This window comes from Heloderma suspectum, chromosome 15, assembly GCF_057233095.1.
Source record: "Heloderma suspectum isolate Gila_16-S chromosome 15, 16-S_ref, whole genome shotgun sequence".
NCBI classification, from domain to species: Eukaryota; Metazoa; Chordata; class Lepidosauria; order Squamata; family Helodermatidae; genus Heloderma; species Heloderma suspectum.
The window spans coordinates 14,219,727-14,232,991 of NC_139472.1; the positions used below are offsets into that span (position 1 = coordinate 14,219,727).

Consider the following 13,265-nt stretch of genomic DNA (forward strand, 5'->3'; position numbering starts at 1 on the left):
CTACTATACAGACGGTGGTCATTTGAAGGGTTGTCAGAGCATAGCCCTTTATTTGCAGCCATTCTCTATTAGAAGGGATGTCTGACCCAAGTCCAGTTTAAAGACAGAGAATTCTAAGAAGGGAGAACCACAAGGGCCTAGAAGTTTCCCATTTACAGTTAGAAGTTGGACAGTGGACTGAGCAAGCAAAAAAGGCTTTGACTTGGATTCCTGCATTGAACAGGGGGTTGGACTTGATGGTCTTGTAGGCCCCTTCTAACCCTACTATTCTATGATTCACCTGGTCATGGTCTTTCCCACCATGGTATAGTATGTATATTTAAATTATATTAATTATTTCTTAACTTGCATTTATACATATAGATTGGCATATGCAATTTTGATGCAAATCTGTGTCCTCTTTTTTGGTGATGCACATATAGACACCCATTTGGCAATGCAGAAGAAATCTAAGCTGCCATCTTGGGTCCAGAGTTTAGGGCAAAGACTTGTTCTTCACTACCCCAGAGGGCAGGGGGTAGATCTAATGGACTTAACTTAGAGCAGGGTAGATTTCAGTTGAACCTTAGGAGAAAAGTCTTGATGGTAAAAGCAGTTCAACAATGGAAGCAATTACATCAAGACGTTTCTCCTAATGTTCAACTGAAATCTACCCTCCTGTAACTTAAGTGGGGGCTCTTCCTCACTCAGAGCTCTTCAAATAGATGATGGGGAATCATCTGTTGGTGATGCTCTAATACTGGATTTTCCTGCATTGAGCAAGAGGTTGTTGAATCATAGAATCATAGTAGGGTTGGAAGGGGCCTACAAGACCATTGAGTCCAACCCCCTGCTCAGTGCAGGAATCCAAGTCAAAGCATCCCTGTCAGATGGCTGCCTGTCCTCATAGAATTGTAGAATCATAGAAGAGTAGGGTTGGAAGGGGCCTATAAGACCATTGAGTCCAACCCCCTCCTCAGTGCAGGAATCCAAGTCAAAGCATCCCTGACAGATGGCTGCCCGTCCTCATAGAATTGTAGAATCATAGAAGAGTAGGGTTGGAAGGGGCCTATAAGACCATTGAGTCCAACCCCCTGCTCAATGCAGGAATCACAGTTTTTCATATATACATATTAAACCAAAGATGTTTCTAGCCTTTTGCTTGCAAACTTATGTTTGAAAGTGTGTGGGCATGGCCAATGCCTGCTAAAATCTCAGATGCTGGTGAAGTGGTTGTTTAAGATGCCCAATTCTTAACAGGCGGAGATACACACTGCCCCTCGATAGCTCCTTGACTCTCCCCAGGATAATGTTTGCAACAATTGTTTTTAAAATGCAAAATTATAGTAGACAGTTGTCATATGAATATACCAAGTCAGACCATCTAGCCCGGTATTGCCAACACTGACTGGGAGCAGTGGCTCTCCAGAATTTCAGGCAGGAATGTTTCCAGACCTACCTGGAGATGCCAGGGATCGAACCAGGGACATTTTGCATGCAAAGCAGGGGCTCTTCCACTGAGTAATGGTCCTTCCCTTGAGCTATAGTTCTTGCCTTAACTGTCACCTGGGAAAACGCTGCAGGGGAAAGAGTTTGCCTCATTTTAATTGGCAAACTGGATCATTTCCTCAGTACAGCATTACTGATCCAATTCCCCTCCCACCCAACAACTGCATTTACCAATTAAAACAACTATATCCAACAGTATAGTTGCATACAGTTGCATCAACCTGGAGGGAGGTCTTGAGCAGAGTGCCACAGGACTCAGTCCTAGACCTTGTGGTGGTCAACTCTCTTCTAAATTACTTGGATGATGGGATAGATTTATCAAATTTTTAGACAACACAAAGCTGGGAGGGATAGGTTACACCATAGAATCAAGATTCAACAGGATCTTGACAGGCTGAAACACTGGGATGAAACTAATCAGGTGAGATTCAATGGAGATAAAAAATAAAGTCTTGCGTTTAGCTCCAAATAATCAAAGGCATGGGGGAAATCGGGCTTGGTAGTAAAAAAAAAAAAAAAAAGATCTAGGTGTCTTAGGGCACAATCCTATGCATGTCTAAGGCAAGAAAAAGTCCAACGATTCCTAACATTCCCCAGCCAGTCATGCTGGCTGGGAAATGATGGGAGTTGTAGGACTTTTTTCTAACTAAACATGCACAGGATTGCACACTTAGTTGATCATAAACTATATATGAGCCCGCCATGCAACGCTGCTGCTAAAAAAGCTAATGAAACCTTAGACTGCATTAACAGAAGCATGGTGTTCAGATCCTAGGAAGTAATAGTTCTGCTCTATTCTGCATTGGTCAGGCCACATTTGGAGTAATACGTCCACTTCTGGATGCCAATGTCCTTCAGGAAGGACGTTGTCAAACTGGAGCATGTCCAGAGAAGGGCAACCAGGATAGTGAGGCATTTGGAAATCAAGTCCTTTGAGGAACAATGGAAAGAGCTTGGTATGTTTAGCCTGAAGAAGAGAAGATTAAGGGGAGACCAGATAGCAGTTACAAATACCTGAAAGACTGTCATGCCAAAGATGGAGCTGATTTATTCTCGGTTGCTCCAGAGGGCAAGACTAGAACCAGAGGGTGGAAATTGTAGGGAAGCAGACTTTGGCTAAATATTAGGAGAAACTTCCTAAGAACTGTTCAGATGTGGAACAGTCTGCTGTGCTGTGGGAGGTGGTGGGCCGTCACAGGCAGCCCTACCATTAGACAGAGTGAGGCAGCTGCTGAGGGATGGGAAGCAGAGCTGGGTGTGCCATAGGGCCAGGCCTGTGCCCCCTTAAGCTAGCCTGCTGCCTGGAGGACACTGCCTCATCACCAGTGTTGAAGGAAGATTCAACAGCCAGCCTTCCTGGCTTTTGTACTTAGAATAAAGGGAGATGGCACCTTGTCCTTCCGGCTTGGTGGATTTTCTTTTGCTGGAGGTATTTAAGTAGAGGGTGGGTGGCCATGTGTCAAGGATGCTGTGATCTGGGAGTCCAAAGTATCCTATTGCCCCCCCCGCCTGATGCTGTCCAGGAGCCATAGGATTGCGCTCTACGTTGGCCTGCCCTCAGAGATCTATGGAATCCAAATGGATTCCTGAATGTTCTGGGGGATTTCCCAGTAACTAGAGCAGATGAACCTGCTGAGGCTCTTGTCTCTCAGTGGAATGGCGAGATGTGACTGGCCATCGACGTGCTCCCGGGTGCCTTCTCTGACAGTGTGGAGCCCGGGTCACTCCCTGGTTCTCTGGAGAGCTCCAAGTGATGAAACAGGCAAGACAAAGGCCGGAACACAGGGGGCATAAACTTGATGTGAGGCTGATCGAACATGCATTCAAGCGCATAATCATGCCTACGACTAGCAGTGAGGGCTGCAAAGAAGTCTTACTTCGCTGCCTCCATTGAGTCCTTGAGTAGCCATCCAGCGGAGCTCTTCTGGGGGGAACGGGGATTATTAACATCTGTCCCAACAAATATGAAACTGCAACCTTGGAGGCCTGCTGTGACAATTTTCCGAGGCATTTTGAAGACAAAATAATGCCCTTCATACTGGTCTCAAAGTTGCTGTTGTGACAGGTCCAAACGAATGCACCATCTTATCCAGTTTTGTGGAATCCGTTTCTGAGGCCTGAGGACATGGACAAGACACTTATAGCAGTTTGATGCACCATGTCTTCTCGACCCTGGTCCGTTATGACTTATTCAAGCTAGCCAAGAATGTTTGACTAGGTGGGTCCAAGGACTGGTGAAGGCATCATTGCATGAGGCCATGGCCCCTGATGGGTACAACCACTCCTGGAAAAGCCCTCACTGGATCCAGAGGTTTATAATAACTACTGGCTGGTGATGAATATCCCCTTTTGAGGCAAGATTCTTGAGAGGGTTGTGGTGACTCAGCTACAGGCATTCTTGGAGGACACAAATTGTCTAGATCCATTCCAGACTGGGTTCTAGCCTGGTTATCGAATCGGCCATGGTTGCCCTGATGGATGATCTTTATCGGGAGAGGGACAGAAGGAGTGCTACTCTGTTACTATTACTCGATCTCATGGCAGATTTTGATAACCACTGAGCATGGATCCTCCTGGATCGCCTCTGTGGACTGGGGGGTACCATTTTGTGGTGGTTCCACTCCTCTCTACAGGGCAGGTTCCAGAGAATAGTGCTGAGGGACTGTATGTTGGCCCCTTGACAGTCTTGCTGTAGGGTGCCTCGTGGTACCATCTTGTATCCAGTGCTAATATCTATATGAAGCTGCTGGGTGCAGTCATTAAGGAATTTGAGGTGAGGTGCAGTCAGTACGCTGATGATACCCGTGCTGTTCCTGCCTTCTCCTAGTGAGAATTCCCCCTCTCTAAGGCCTTTCTCATCCCAGCAGGAACCACCTTCCCTCTCACACACTGGGTTTTGCTGCCACCTGGATCCTTAAGGCTCAGGACCAACGCTTTTTACCTTATAATCTTGTACTGTTCCCTTTCTACCTCCCCTTTACATAGCCAAGCACAGAAGGTGTAGGATTTTTTAAACAAAGAAAGCTGTATTAATTACAGTAATAAGTTGTTGAATAATAAAGAAGTAACTCTTAATGGCTTTATCAATATATGTTTCTCATACACATATATTGATCACACTCTCAAACTAGATCACACTCTCAAACTATCACTTCACCAATCACCACAGACTTCCCTCTCGCTCTCTGTTCTCAGTCCTAAATCCTATCTATATTCCCATCAAATCATATCCCTGTCACTGTTCTAAACCCTGTCTCAAATCATATCCCTGTCTGACTCACAGCAGCCAGCTTTTATAGCACACACTTCACCCGCCCTTTCACTCACTCAGCCAATCATCACACATATTCAGATCCACCATTCTTCCTATCACTCATCCCATGCTCACCCTAGAGATACTCAGCATAAACATGGACTTATAACAGGAATACATGATTATACCTACAAATTCCATCTCTCTCTCTCTCTCTCTGTGTTTGTGTATATGTATATGTATATATGTGTGTGTGTATACACACGCACGCGCACGCATATATATATATGTGTGTGTGTGTGTGTATACATACACATAAAACATGCGCACATACACACACACACACACACACACACACATGTAACGTCACAATACCCAACTTTATTTCTGAATCAGGAGAGGCCGTACATGACCGAGATCAGTGCTTGAATGCAGTGGTGGGCTAGTATGCTGAATTTGAATCCCAGTAAGATGGAGGCACTGTGGGTCAGTGGTTCCCAAGTCCGGGAATTAAGGGATTTACCAGCTCGGGATGGGATTGTACTCCCCTTGAAGGAACATGTCCACAGTTTGGGGCTGCTCCTGGATCTATCGCTGTCATCTGAGGCCCAAGTGACCTCTGTGGCTAGGAGTGCCTACTACAGGTTTAAGCTGGTATGCCAACTGCACCCATTCCTGGACAGGGATAGCTGTAAGGGTGGAAACTGAGCCCATAGAGCCCAGAGCAGTTCTGATTCTGAGGAAGAGCAACAACCCGTGGGAGAGGAGCCAGCTCATCCCTCACAGGCACAGCGGCAGGGAGAGATTCCTCCTGCCAGTATTCCTGGGAGAGATAGTGACCCTGGCAGCGAGGGAGCGGGGGAGGGGGCCTTGCTGGATGCTCGGTGCGGACGCAGGGAGCGGCACCGGATGGAGGGCGCCGAGAGGAGATGCTCAGCCTGCTTGGCGCTAAAACAACAGTTGCGTCCCAAGGACCCCAGAGTAAGAGGGAGGACCTCTCCATAGCCCATAAGTTCAGACTCTTCCCGCGCTTCTCCTTCAAACGGGGACCAACTGCCTTACCTGGAGCTTAGGCTACTCTGCTAGCTACCCCAGTGCAGTCCTTTGCTTAGTCGCTGGAAATTAGCATCTGAAAGAGTCATTAAGTTGTAAACGGAATAAAGCCTTGGAAAGAATCCCTTTTGTCTGTGTCTTGAGTTGGCTATTGGAGGGGACGGTAAGAGGCAGCTAGGGCGCTCCTGACAATAGCCTGGGCACCGTGATCAACGCATTGGTAACCTCGAGATTGGATTACTGTAACGCACTCATTGTGGGGCTGCCCTTAAGACTGGTTCGGAAGCTGCAGCTACTGCAGAATATAGCAGCTAAGTTATTGACCAGGGAGCCTTATAGCGCACATATTGTGCCTGTGCTGAAGGATCCACAATGGCTGCAGGTCTGTTATTGAGCTAGGTTAAAGGTCTTGGTATTAGCATACAAAGCCCTGTCCCTCTCAGGACCAGGTAACACCAAGGAACGTCTCCCCCTTTATCAACCTCTGAGACCACTACAATCTTCAGGGAAGACTCCGTTGTCCGTGCCGCGGCATACAGATTTCTATTTGGCAACAACATAGAGATGGGCCTTCTCTGCAGTGGTGTTCACCCTGCGCAACGATCTCCCCTCTGAGGTACACCAGGCCTCAGTGCTGGCGTGTTTTAGGCGTTTATTGAAAACGTATCTGCTTGCTTAGGCTTTCCCTCAGCCATGAGCTATCTTTGTACCAACCCCACGCTGTACCCTATGGGGAAAAGTGCACACTTTGGGAAAATGTGCCATTTCGGGGCACATTTCCTCCATTCGCTTTGCACAGTTCTCCCATTCGCGCCAAACGAACAGAGATCGCAAACGAACACAGTGAACGAGGAGAAACGAACATCAAGTTGGTGTTCGGAGAATCTAGGCGAATGTGAACATTGCTTCTTGACACATCCCTAAAGAGGATGGCTGCAAATAGAGGACTGCCCCCCTGCTATTCCTTCAAATAGGGAGAGTAGAGTCCTCTGTAGAGGAGGACACCTAGCCACCCCAGACCTTACCTGGTGGCAGCTACCTGGGAAGCTGGCTGCCATTTTAATTTCCTGCAATGCTCTGGAGAGACTCTATGTCAGATGCTCTGGAGCACTGTGGGAAAATTAAAAGTATGGGTGTTTCGCCAGCTGCCTGCCACCCTATGCCCCACCCAAGGGACTGGGCAGGTATGTGACCCAGGTGGCACCACCTATAGTTCCTGCCTTGATGCTTGGACCTGGCAGAAGCCCAGGTGTTTCAACTGAGCCTGCATGAAAGCATCATAATTAGGCTGGATCTACATGGCAGATTTCCTCGGGCGCTACTGTGCCTCACACATGGTCGTGGCACACGCATTCCCCCGCTCTGCAGCAACCGCAGGTTTTCATGCCATAAAACCCGCATTTCTGCGAAGTCATTTTGTGGCGGATTTTCCCACGGCGGGGGGGCCATGTTTGGGAGCCCGTGTGACCTCAGCTTACAATACTGGCTGTGGTGGGAGGGGAGGGACCAACGCTGTGAGGAAGAAGGGAAAGTTGCATCAGCAAAGGGTGGACCCGAGGAGAGGAGTTGGTGTCACTCTCCACGGATCGTGTCCCCCCATGAGCCTTACTCCTGAGAAGGTCAGCACATGGCTTTTGGGATTTCTTTTTCTAAAATCCCCTCCCGCACTGGCACACATATTCGCCTAAGGATAATGGCCTCAAGGAACAACTAGCTGAAAACAGCCCAGATAAACATGTCTACTCAGAAGTAAACCGCATTGTCTTCCATGGCGCTTACTCAGCACAGGAGGGGAGAGAGGGGTGGGGAATCGGGGATTGCTTTGCCTTTTGTTTTCAATCTCCGTTTATCCACTGCAGCGGACCTGCGCATAAGTTTAATGACTTGTTGATGCCGTGAGACTTCCACCTGCATGTGCCTGAACAAATGCAGTTTTTTCCCATGTATAAGCCGCTTTAATTGGCTGCGTGGGCCGCAGGAGGAGCAAACCTGAATGGGTGAAAATGCGGCGTTAAACTGAATCGCGCTGGAAAGCCTCTCTGTGTAGACGCAGCCTTAGAGCCACCAGTGGGTTTTTCTATGGTAAATAGAGCATTTCGACTGGGAGAAGAGTTAATCCCATTGCCCCAGTACCTAATTCCCCCCACTCCTCTGCAGCGGCATTTAACGAGAGCAGAAGCTCGTGGAGGGTCAGTCGCTAATGCAAACAGGTTGAGTCTCTTATTCAAAAGAGACAGTGACGTAAGCACAACACTGTTAGCACTTCTATACAGCTCGCGTCCAGGTTATCTGAAAGACCGTTTTCTCCCCTATGAGCATACTCATGCCCTGAGATCTTCAGGGGAGGCCCTTCTCGCCGTCCCACAACCATCACAGGCACGTCTGGTGAGAATGTGGGAGAGGGCCTTCTTGGTGGCTGCCCCAAGGCTCTGGAACTCCCTTCCCAGGGAGGAAAGAGCGGCACCCTCCTCGGTAGGCTTTCGCAGGCATGTAAAAATTTTCTTGCTCTGGCAGGCCTTTGGGGATAGCTAGTCTGGACCTGTGAGAACAGGACAGATGGATACTATATTTCTTGTTGTCCTTTGACATTTTGATATTTTATACCATTGATGATTTAATTGTAGTTTTAACTTTTGTATACTTCTCTTTATACTTCTGTTTATCGGTTTTAATTGTACAAGTTTTAATGTTGTAAAGCTGCCTTGAGTCCCAGTATTGGGGAAAAGGCGGGATATACATAAATATAAATATAATAAATATAATAATAATAATAATAATTCTAAAGATGTCGGGGACAGACTAGCCTTTCCCAACCCCCTGCCTTCCAGTTCTGTCAGACTACAACTCCCATCACACCGGCTGCATTCGAGTAAAAAACACAGTCCATTCTTCTTTGCATTTGTTGTGCTGCCTTTCTGTTACGGATCACGGTGAGGAATGAGGTCAGTCTGTCAAGAGTATCTTTTTCTCTCTCTCTCTCTTTTTTTACAAGTGCTGACTTGTTGGGGATTTTTTTTTTTTGAGGGAGGGGGATGCAAAAAGTGCAGCCACAAGACCGCACAAGGTATTTCTGTTCCCGAGCAGTTTCTCAAGCGAGGCTGCCCCTTTAAGATGCCTGTAACAAGACACCTGGAGTAGTTTTGCAAAAGAGTGTGCCTGAGGTTTCCATGTCTTTAAACTAGCAGTGTTATTTCTCTCCATCTCTTCCTCCCCCCCCCCACACACACACCCTTTCCCTCCTCCCCTTGTTTCCTTTCCTCCAGTCCCAGTTTAATTTGCTGAACAGCAGCATGGATCAGAGCAGTGACAGCAGAGCTGCCTCTTCAAGCCCGTATAGCTCGGAGCACGCCTCCAATGTCCCAACGCTCTCACCTTACTCACAGCCCAGCTCCACCTTCGACACCATGTCCCCCGCGCCTGTCATCCCATCTAACACAGATTACCCGGGACCACATCATTTTGAAGTGACCTTCCAGCAATCAAGCACAGCGAAATCCGCCACCTGGACAGTAAGTCGCATGTCTCCTTTTCTTTTCTTTTTTTGCTTCTGGGGCATCTTCCAAATGGGTTTATCTTGCAGAAATCTCCAACGGATAATTATATTATGCAGACAGAACGTCTGCATTGGCTGGCATTGGCTCTCGGGGGTTTCAAACACGGGGCTTTCCCCGCCTATCTGGAGATGCCAGGGACTGAGCTTGGGACTTCCTGAATGCACAAGCAGGTGCTCTATCACTGAGCTCTGGTCCTTCTCATAAAAATAAAGTGAGATTCCAGCCCTCATGGTTTTGAATGAAGGGCTGATTCAAATAGGAACATAGAAAGCTGCCTCACACCCAATCACACTGTCTAGCTCAGTACAGATCTGAGAGAACTGTGGGGATGCAAGCAAGGCGGCTTCTCTTCCCAGTGCTGACTGAGACCCTTTCATGCAGTGCATAGTGCCCTGTGGTGATGGCGCACATGACAATGGAGTCAGAGGACATGGCCCCACCCACTGGGGTCATCTGGCCCACATAGGGCCCAACAGCAGGCAATTTAGAGGGCATGCTCCTGGTGGTCCCACATGGACCTATGGCCTGACTGGAGTCCGCCAGGAGAAGAGCCTTCAGCGTGGTGGCCCCCTTTCTTTGGAATTCCTTACCCCTGGAGGTCAGGCAGGCACCAGCACGGTTCTGTTTCCGGCGCCTCCTGCAAACAGCACTGTTCCAGGAGGCATTCCTTAACTGACCAGCCACATTTTTTATTGGCATTCTGTTTTTAAAAATAGCGTAATTTTAATCTGGTGTTTTAACCTTTTTATCCTCTTGCTCTTTTCTGTCTTGTGTTCACCGCTCCGAAATCTGTTCTAGATATGGAGCGGTATATAAATATCGTAAAACAAACAAGCAAATGAATAAATAAATTTGGCCCCCTACACAGCAATACCTCTGCACCCCCGCTATAAGTGACTGTCCACTTCACGCATGGTAGTCATGTGTATAGCGTCGCTCCGCCTTATCTGTGCGACACCCAGACTCTCCGTCATGAGATTGGGGCAGTGAGAGGTGTCACCCCCAGAGGGAAGCTCCTTACTCTCTCCCTTATAAGTAAATAGCTGTCGTCCATCCCTACGTAACACTGCTCTCAGGGATGCTGTTGCTGTGGGGGCAAAGCTTGGCATCCACCCTCAACCAGGTGTCCCAGCAGACACTGACCAGCTGCCCCCACAGGGAATGGAATTATCTTTGTGACACCGTTCATGGCACAGACCTTAAACGGGATTGCCGATGGCTGCAGGTCCAACTGCTGTTAAGAGGAGAGCTAAGAAGTTGGGAACTCTACATACAAGCTTCCTCTCTTTCTAGGCAGGCCCTCCCTCACCTGGTGTCCTCCAGATGTGTTGGACTACAATCCCATCATCCCCAGCCAGCACTACCTGGCTGTGCTGGCTGGGGATTATGGGAGTTATAGTCTAACACAGCTGGAGGACGCCAGGTATAAGGAACCACTTAGAGATTTTATTATATTAAGCGGCATATAAGTATTAAAAAGGTAAAGGTGTCCCCAACCAGTCGTGTCCGACTCTAGGGTGTGGTGCTCATCCCCGTTTCTAAGCCGAAGAGCCAGCGCTGTCTGAAGATGCTTCCGTGATCATGTGGCCGGCATGACTAATCAATTAATATGAACTTGAGCACACTCCGGGAGAGAGCGGAGGACGGGAAGGCCTGGCGTGCTATGGCCCATGGGGTCACGAAGAGTAGGACACGACTTAATGACTGAGCAACCGCAACAACAAATCAATTAATAGAACAAATACTCTAGTTCTGTGCCGAAAATTTCTCCCACATTTTTTTTGACCATTCCCATTCGATTTGATGGAAAGGAAAACTTCCTGACTGTCAGAGCAAGATGACAACGGAACCCGTGACCTAGGGAGGTGGTGGGGTCTCCCACACTGGAGGCATTCAAGACGAGGCTGGACAGCCGTCTGTTGGGGATGCTCTGACTTGGATCTGCACTAAGCAGGGGGTTGGACTCGATGGCCTTGTGGGCCCCTTCCAACCCTACTGTTCTATGACTCTATGATTCTATGAAATGGCTTTCGAAAAGAAATTCAAAAGAGGAGAAATTTCGGAGGAATTCTCATGGGTTGGGTCTGGGGTTCTTGTGCTTACCTTACTTGTGAGGTGGCTGAGGAGTGTGAGTGAGTGTCCTGTCTGTCATTGTACAGTAATCCCTGTGGCAGCCTGTAGCCTCCCCGGCTTCCCGCACTTCAGTTAGAGCTGTCGTGAGGAAGACGTCATGAGGCAATTCATGAGGGGCTTTTGCAGTCCAGGGAGTGCAGGTGGCCTGGGAGGCTGCAGAGCCATGGAAAGGTGTGTAATAGAGAGAGAAAACACACACAGCCCCCTCAGCCACCTCGCAGTGGTTGGGCAAGCTCAAAAATACAACCCAAAGAAATTCAAAATTCTGCCTCAGAGAAGTGGAAGCCTCAACCCAGTGGATGCTGTTGCCACCTACAGAAGCAGTGCAAGAAAGCAAAAACGCTGAGGGGAAAAAGAAAAGAGCTGTGCTACAACCCCTGCCAATAGAGAGCCCTATCTGTGAGAAACTGTTGGAGAGTTTCTCCTCTCCTAGGAGAAATTCCGTGAAATCTGCCCACAAATAGGCTGGAGAATTGAGAGAGGCCATTTACGCACAGCTCTAAAATATTCTGCTAGTTAGGGAAGGGTGGTGTACACGCATGCACACACACACACACACACTTCTCGTACCAGAGGGCTCATTATTTGCCTGAGATGATGCTATTCCCACCCAGGGCTGTGATTTCAACTGATTTCACCTGCTAGGCACGCTTTCTCGGATGGGCCCAACCTCTGCATGAACATGCACACGGTCGCTTTGCACGCAATTTTTGACTGCAATCCTGCATGCATTAAGGAAGTGACAGTATCACTGACATCAATGCGGTTTAAGTTGCCTTGGGCTGAAATCCCCCGTGCATACATACCTGGGAGTAAGCCCCACTGTGTATGAGAGGCAACTTCCAAATAAACATGCATAAGTCAAAACTGAAATCGTGTGCAGGATATGACCCTCTGCCTGCCTATCTGTACGCCCAAGAATTTTGGAAGTAAGGTACACGACAATCAATGGGGCTTACTTTTGAGTCAGTGTGTTTAGGAACAGAATGTCAAACAAACCCATCTTAAATCCATCGTCCCCTGGACCACAGTGGTCACTTTCCGGTTTTGAGTGTGTGTTTCGGGATAGCGCACTGCTCCCAGGTTGTTTGAGAGAGGTCTGGGAGGACAAACCCCAGTTGGTCCAGGCAAGCCAGATCTGCAGTTCAAGCAAAGCTGCTAAGGAAGACAAACCAGAACATCTCCTGCAAATGCATGTAACAAAATCAAGATGATTGCTTTTGTTAGGGAAGAACACACTTTGGAGTGGTGGGGTGTGTCATGGGGGGAGGCAGAGGGCAGGGGTACTTAGCCTTTTCTCTACCCACTGCAACTCTTTCCAGGCAAATGTTTGCAAATATAAGTGTCCAAGTTTTGTCACATGCATTTGTGCATAGATGTTTCATTCCGTTCAGGCGCTTCTGTGCTAAGTATTTGCTTTGGAATTGCTACTCTTTGTTCACACACATTTTACGGAGAAAACATAAAACAAAATAATCCATTTTAGTCCGTAAGAAAGAAAAAAAAAAGCCAAAATCCACGGTTGGGCAATCCCTTTAAGCGGACCAACCAAATATGCACAAAACTGTGGGCAAGTTTTCAAGATCTCCAGATCTCTTCCTCAGGCAAGATATTACCAAAAAACAAAAAACCCCACAAGTGAGGGAGCGGAGAGGTTGGGAAGAGGAGGAAGAAAAGGCTGGCTTGATGCTGAAGTCATGAAGTCTGCATGGTCACAGTTGTAAGATGGAGTGAAGGAAGAGGCGTAGACTTAGGTTCTGCTTCCGAGATTTACCGGAAAAAAC

At 47.9% G+C, this 13,265-nt stretch overlaps 1 protein-coding gene across 1 annotated transcript in view; it reads left to right on the forward strand.

Moving 5' to 3' along the window:
• TP73 (tumor protein p73) overlaps positions 1-13,265 on the forward strand; it is a 103,255-nt gene that overhangs the window by 19,243 nt on the left and 70,747 nt on the right. Inside the window, exon 2 of the mRNA XM_084821707.1 lies at positions 9,058-9,303. Coding sequence (XP_084677833.1) covers positions 9,058-9,303 — 246 coding nt within the window. The remainder of the gene's footprint in view (positions 1-9,057; positions 9,304-13,265) is intronic.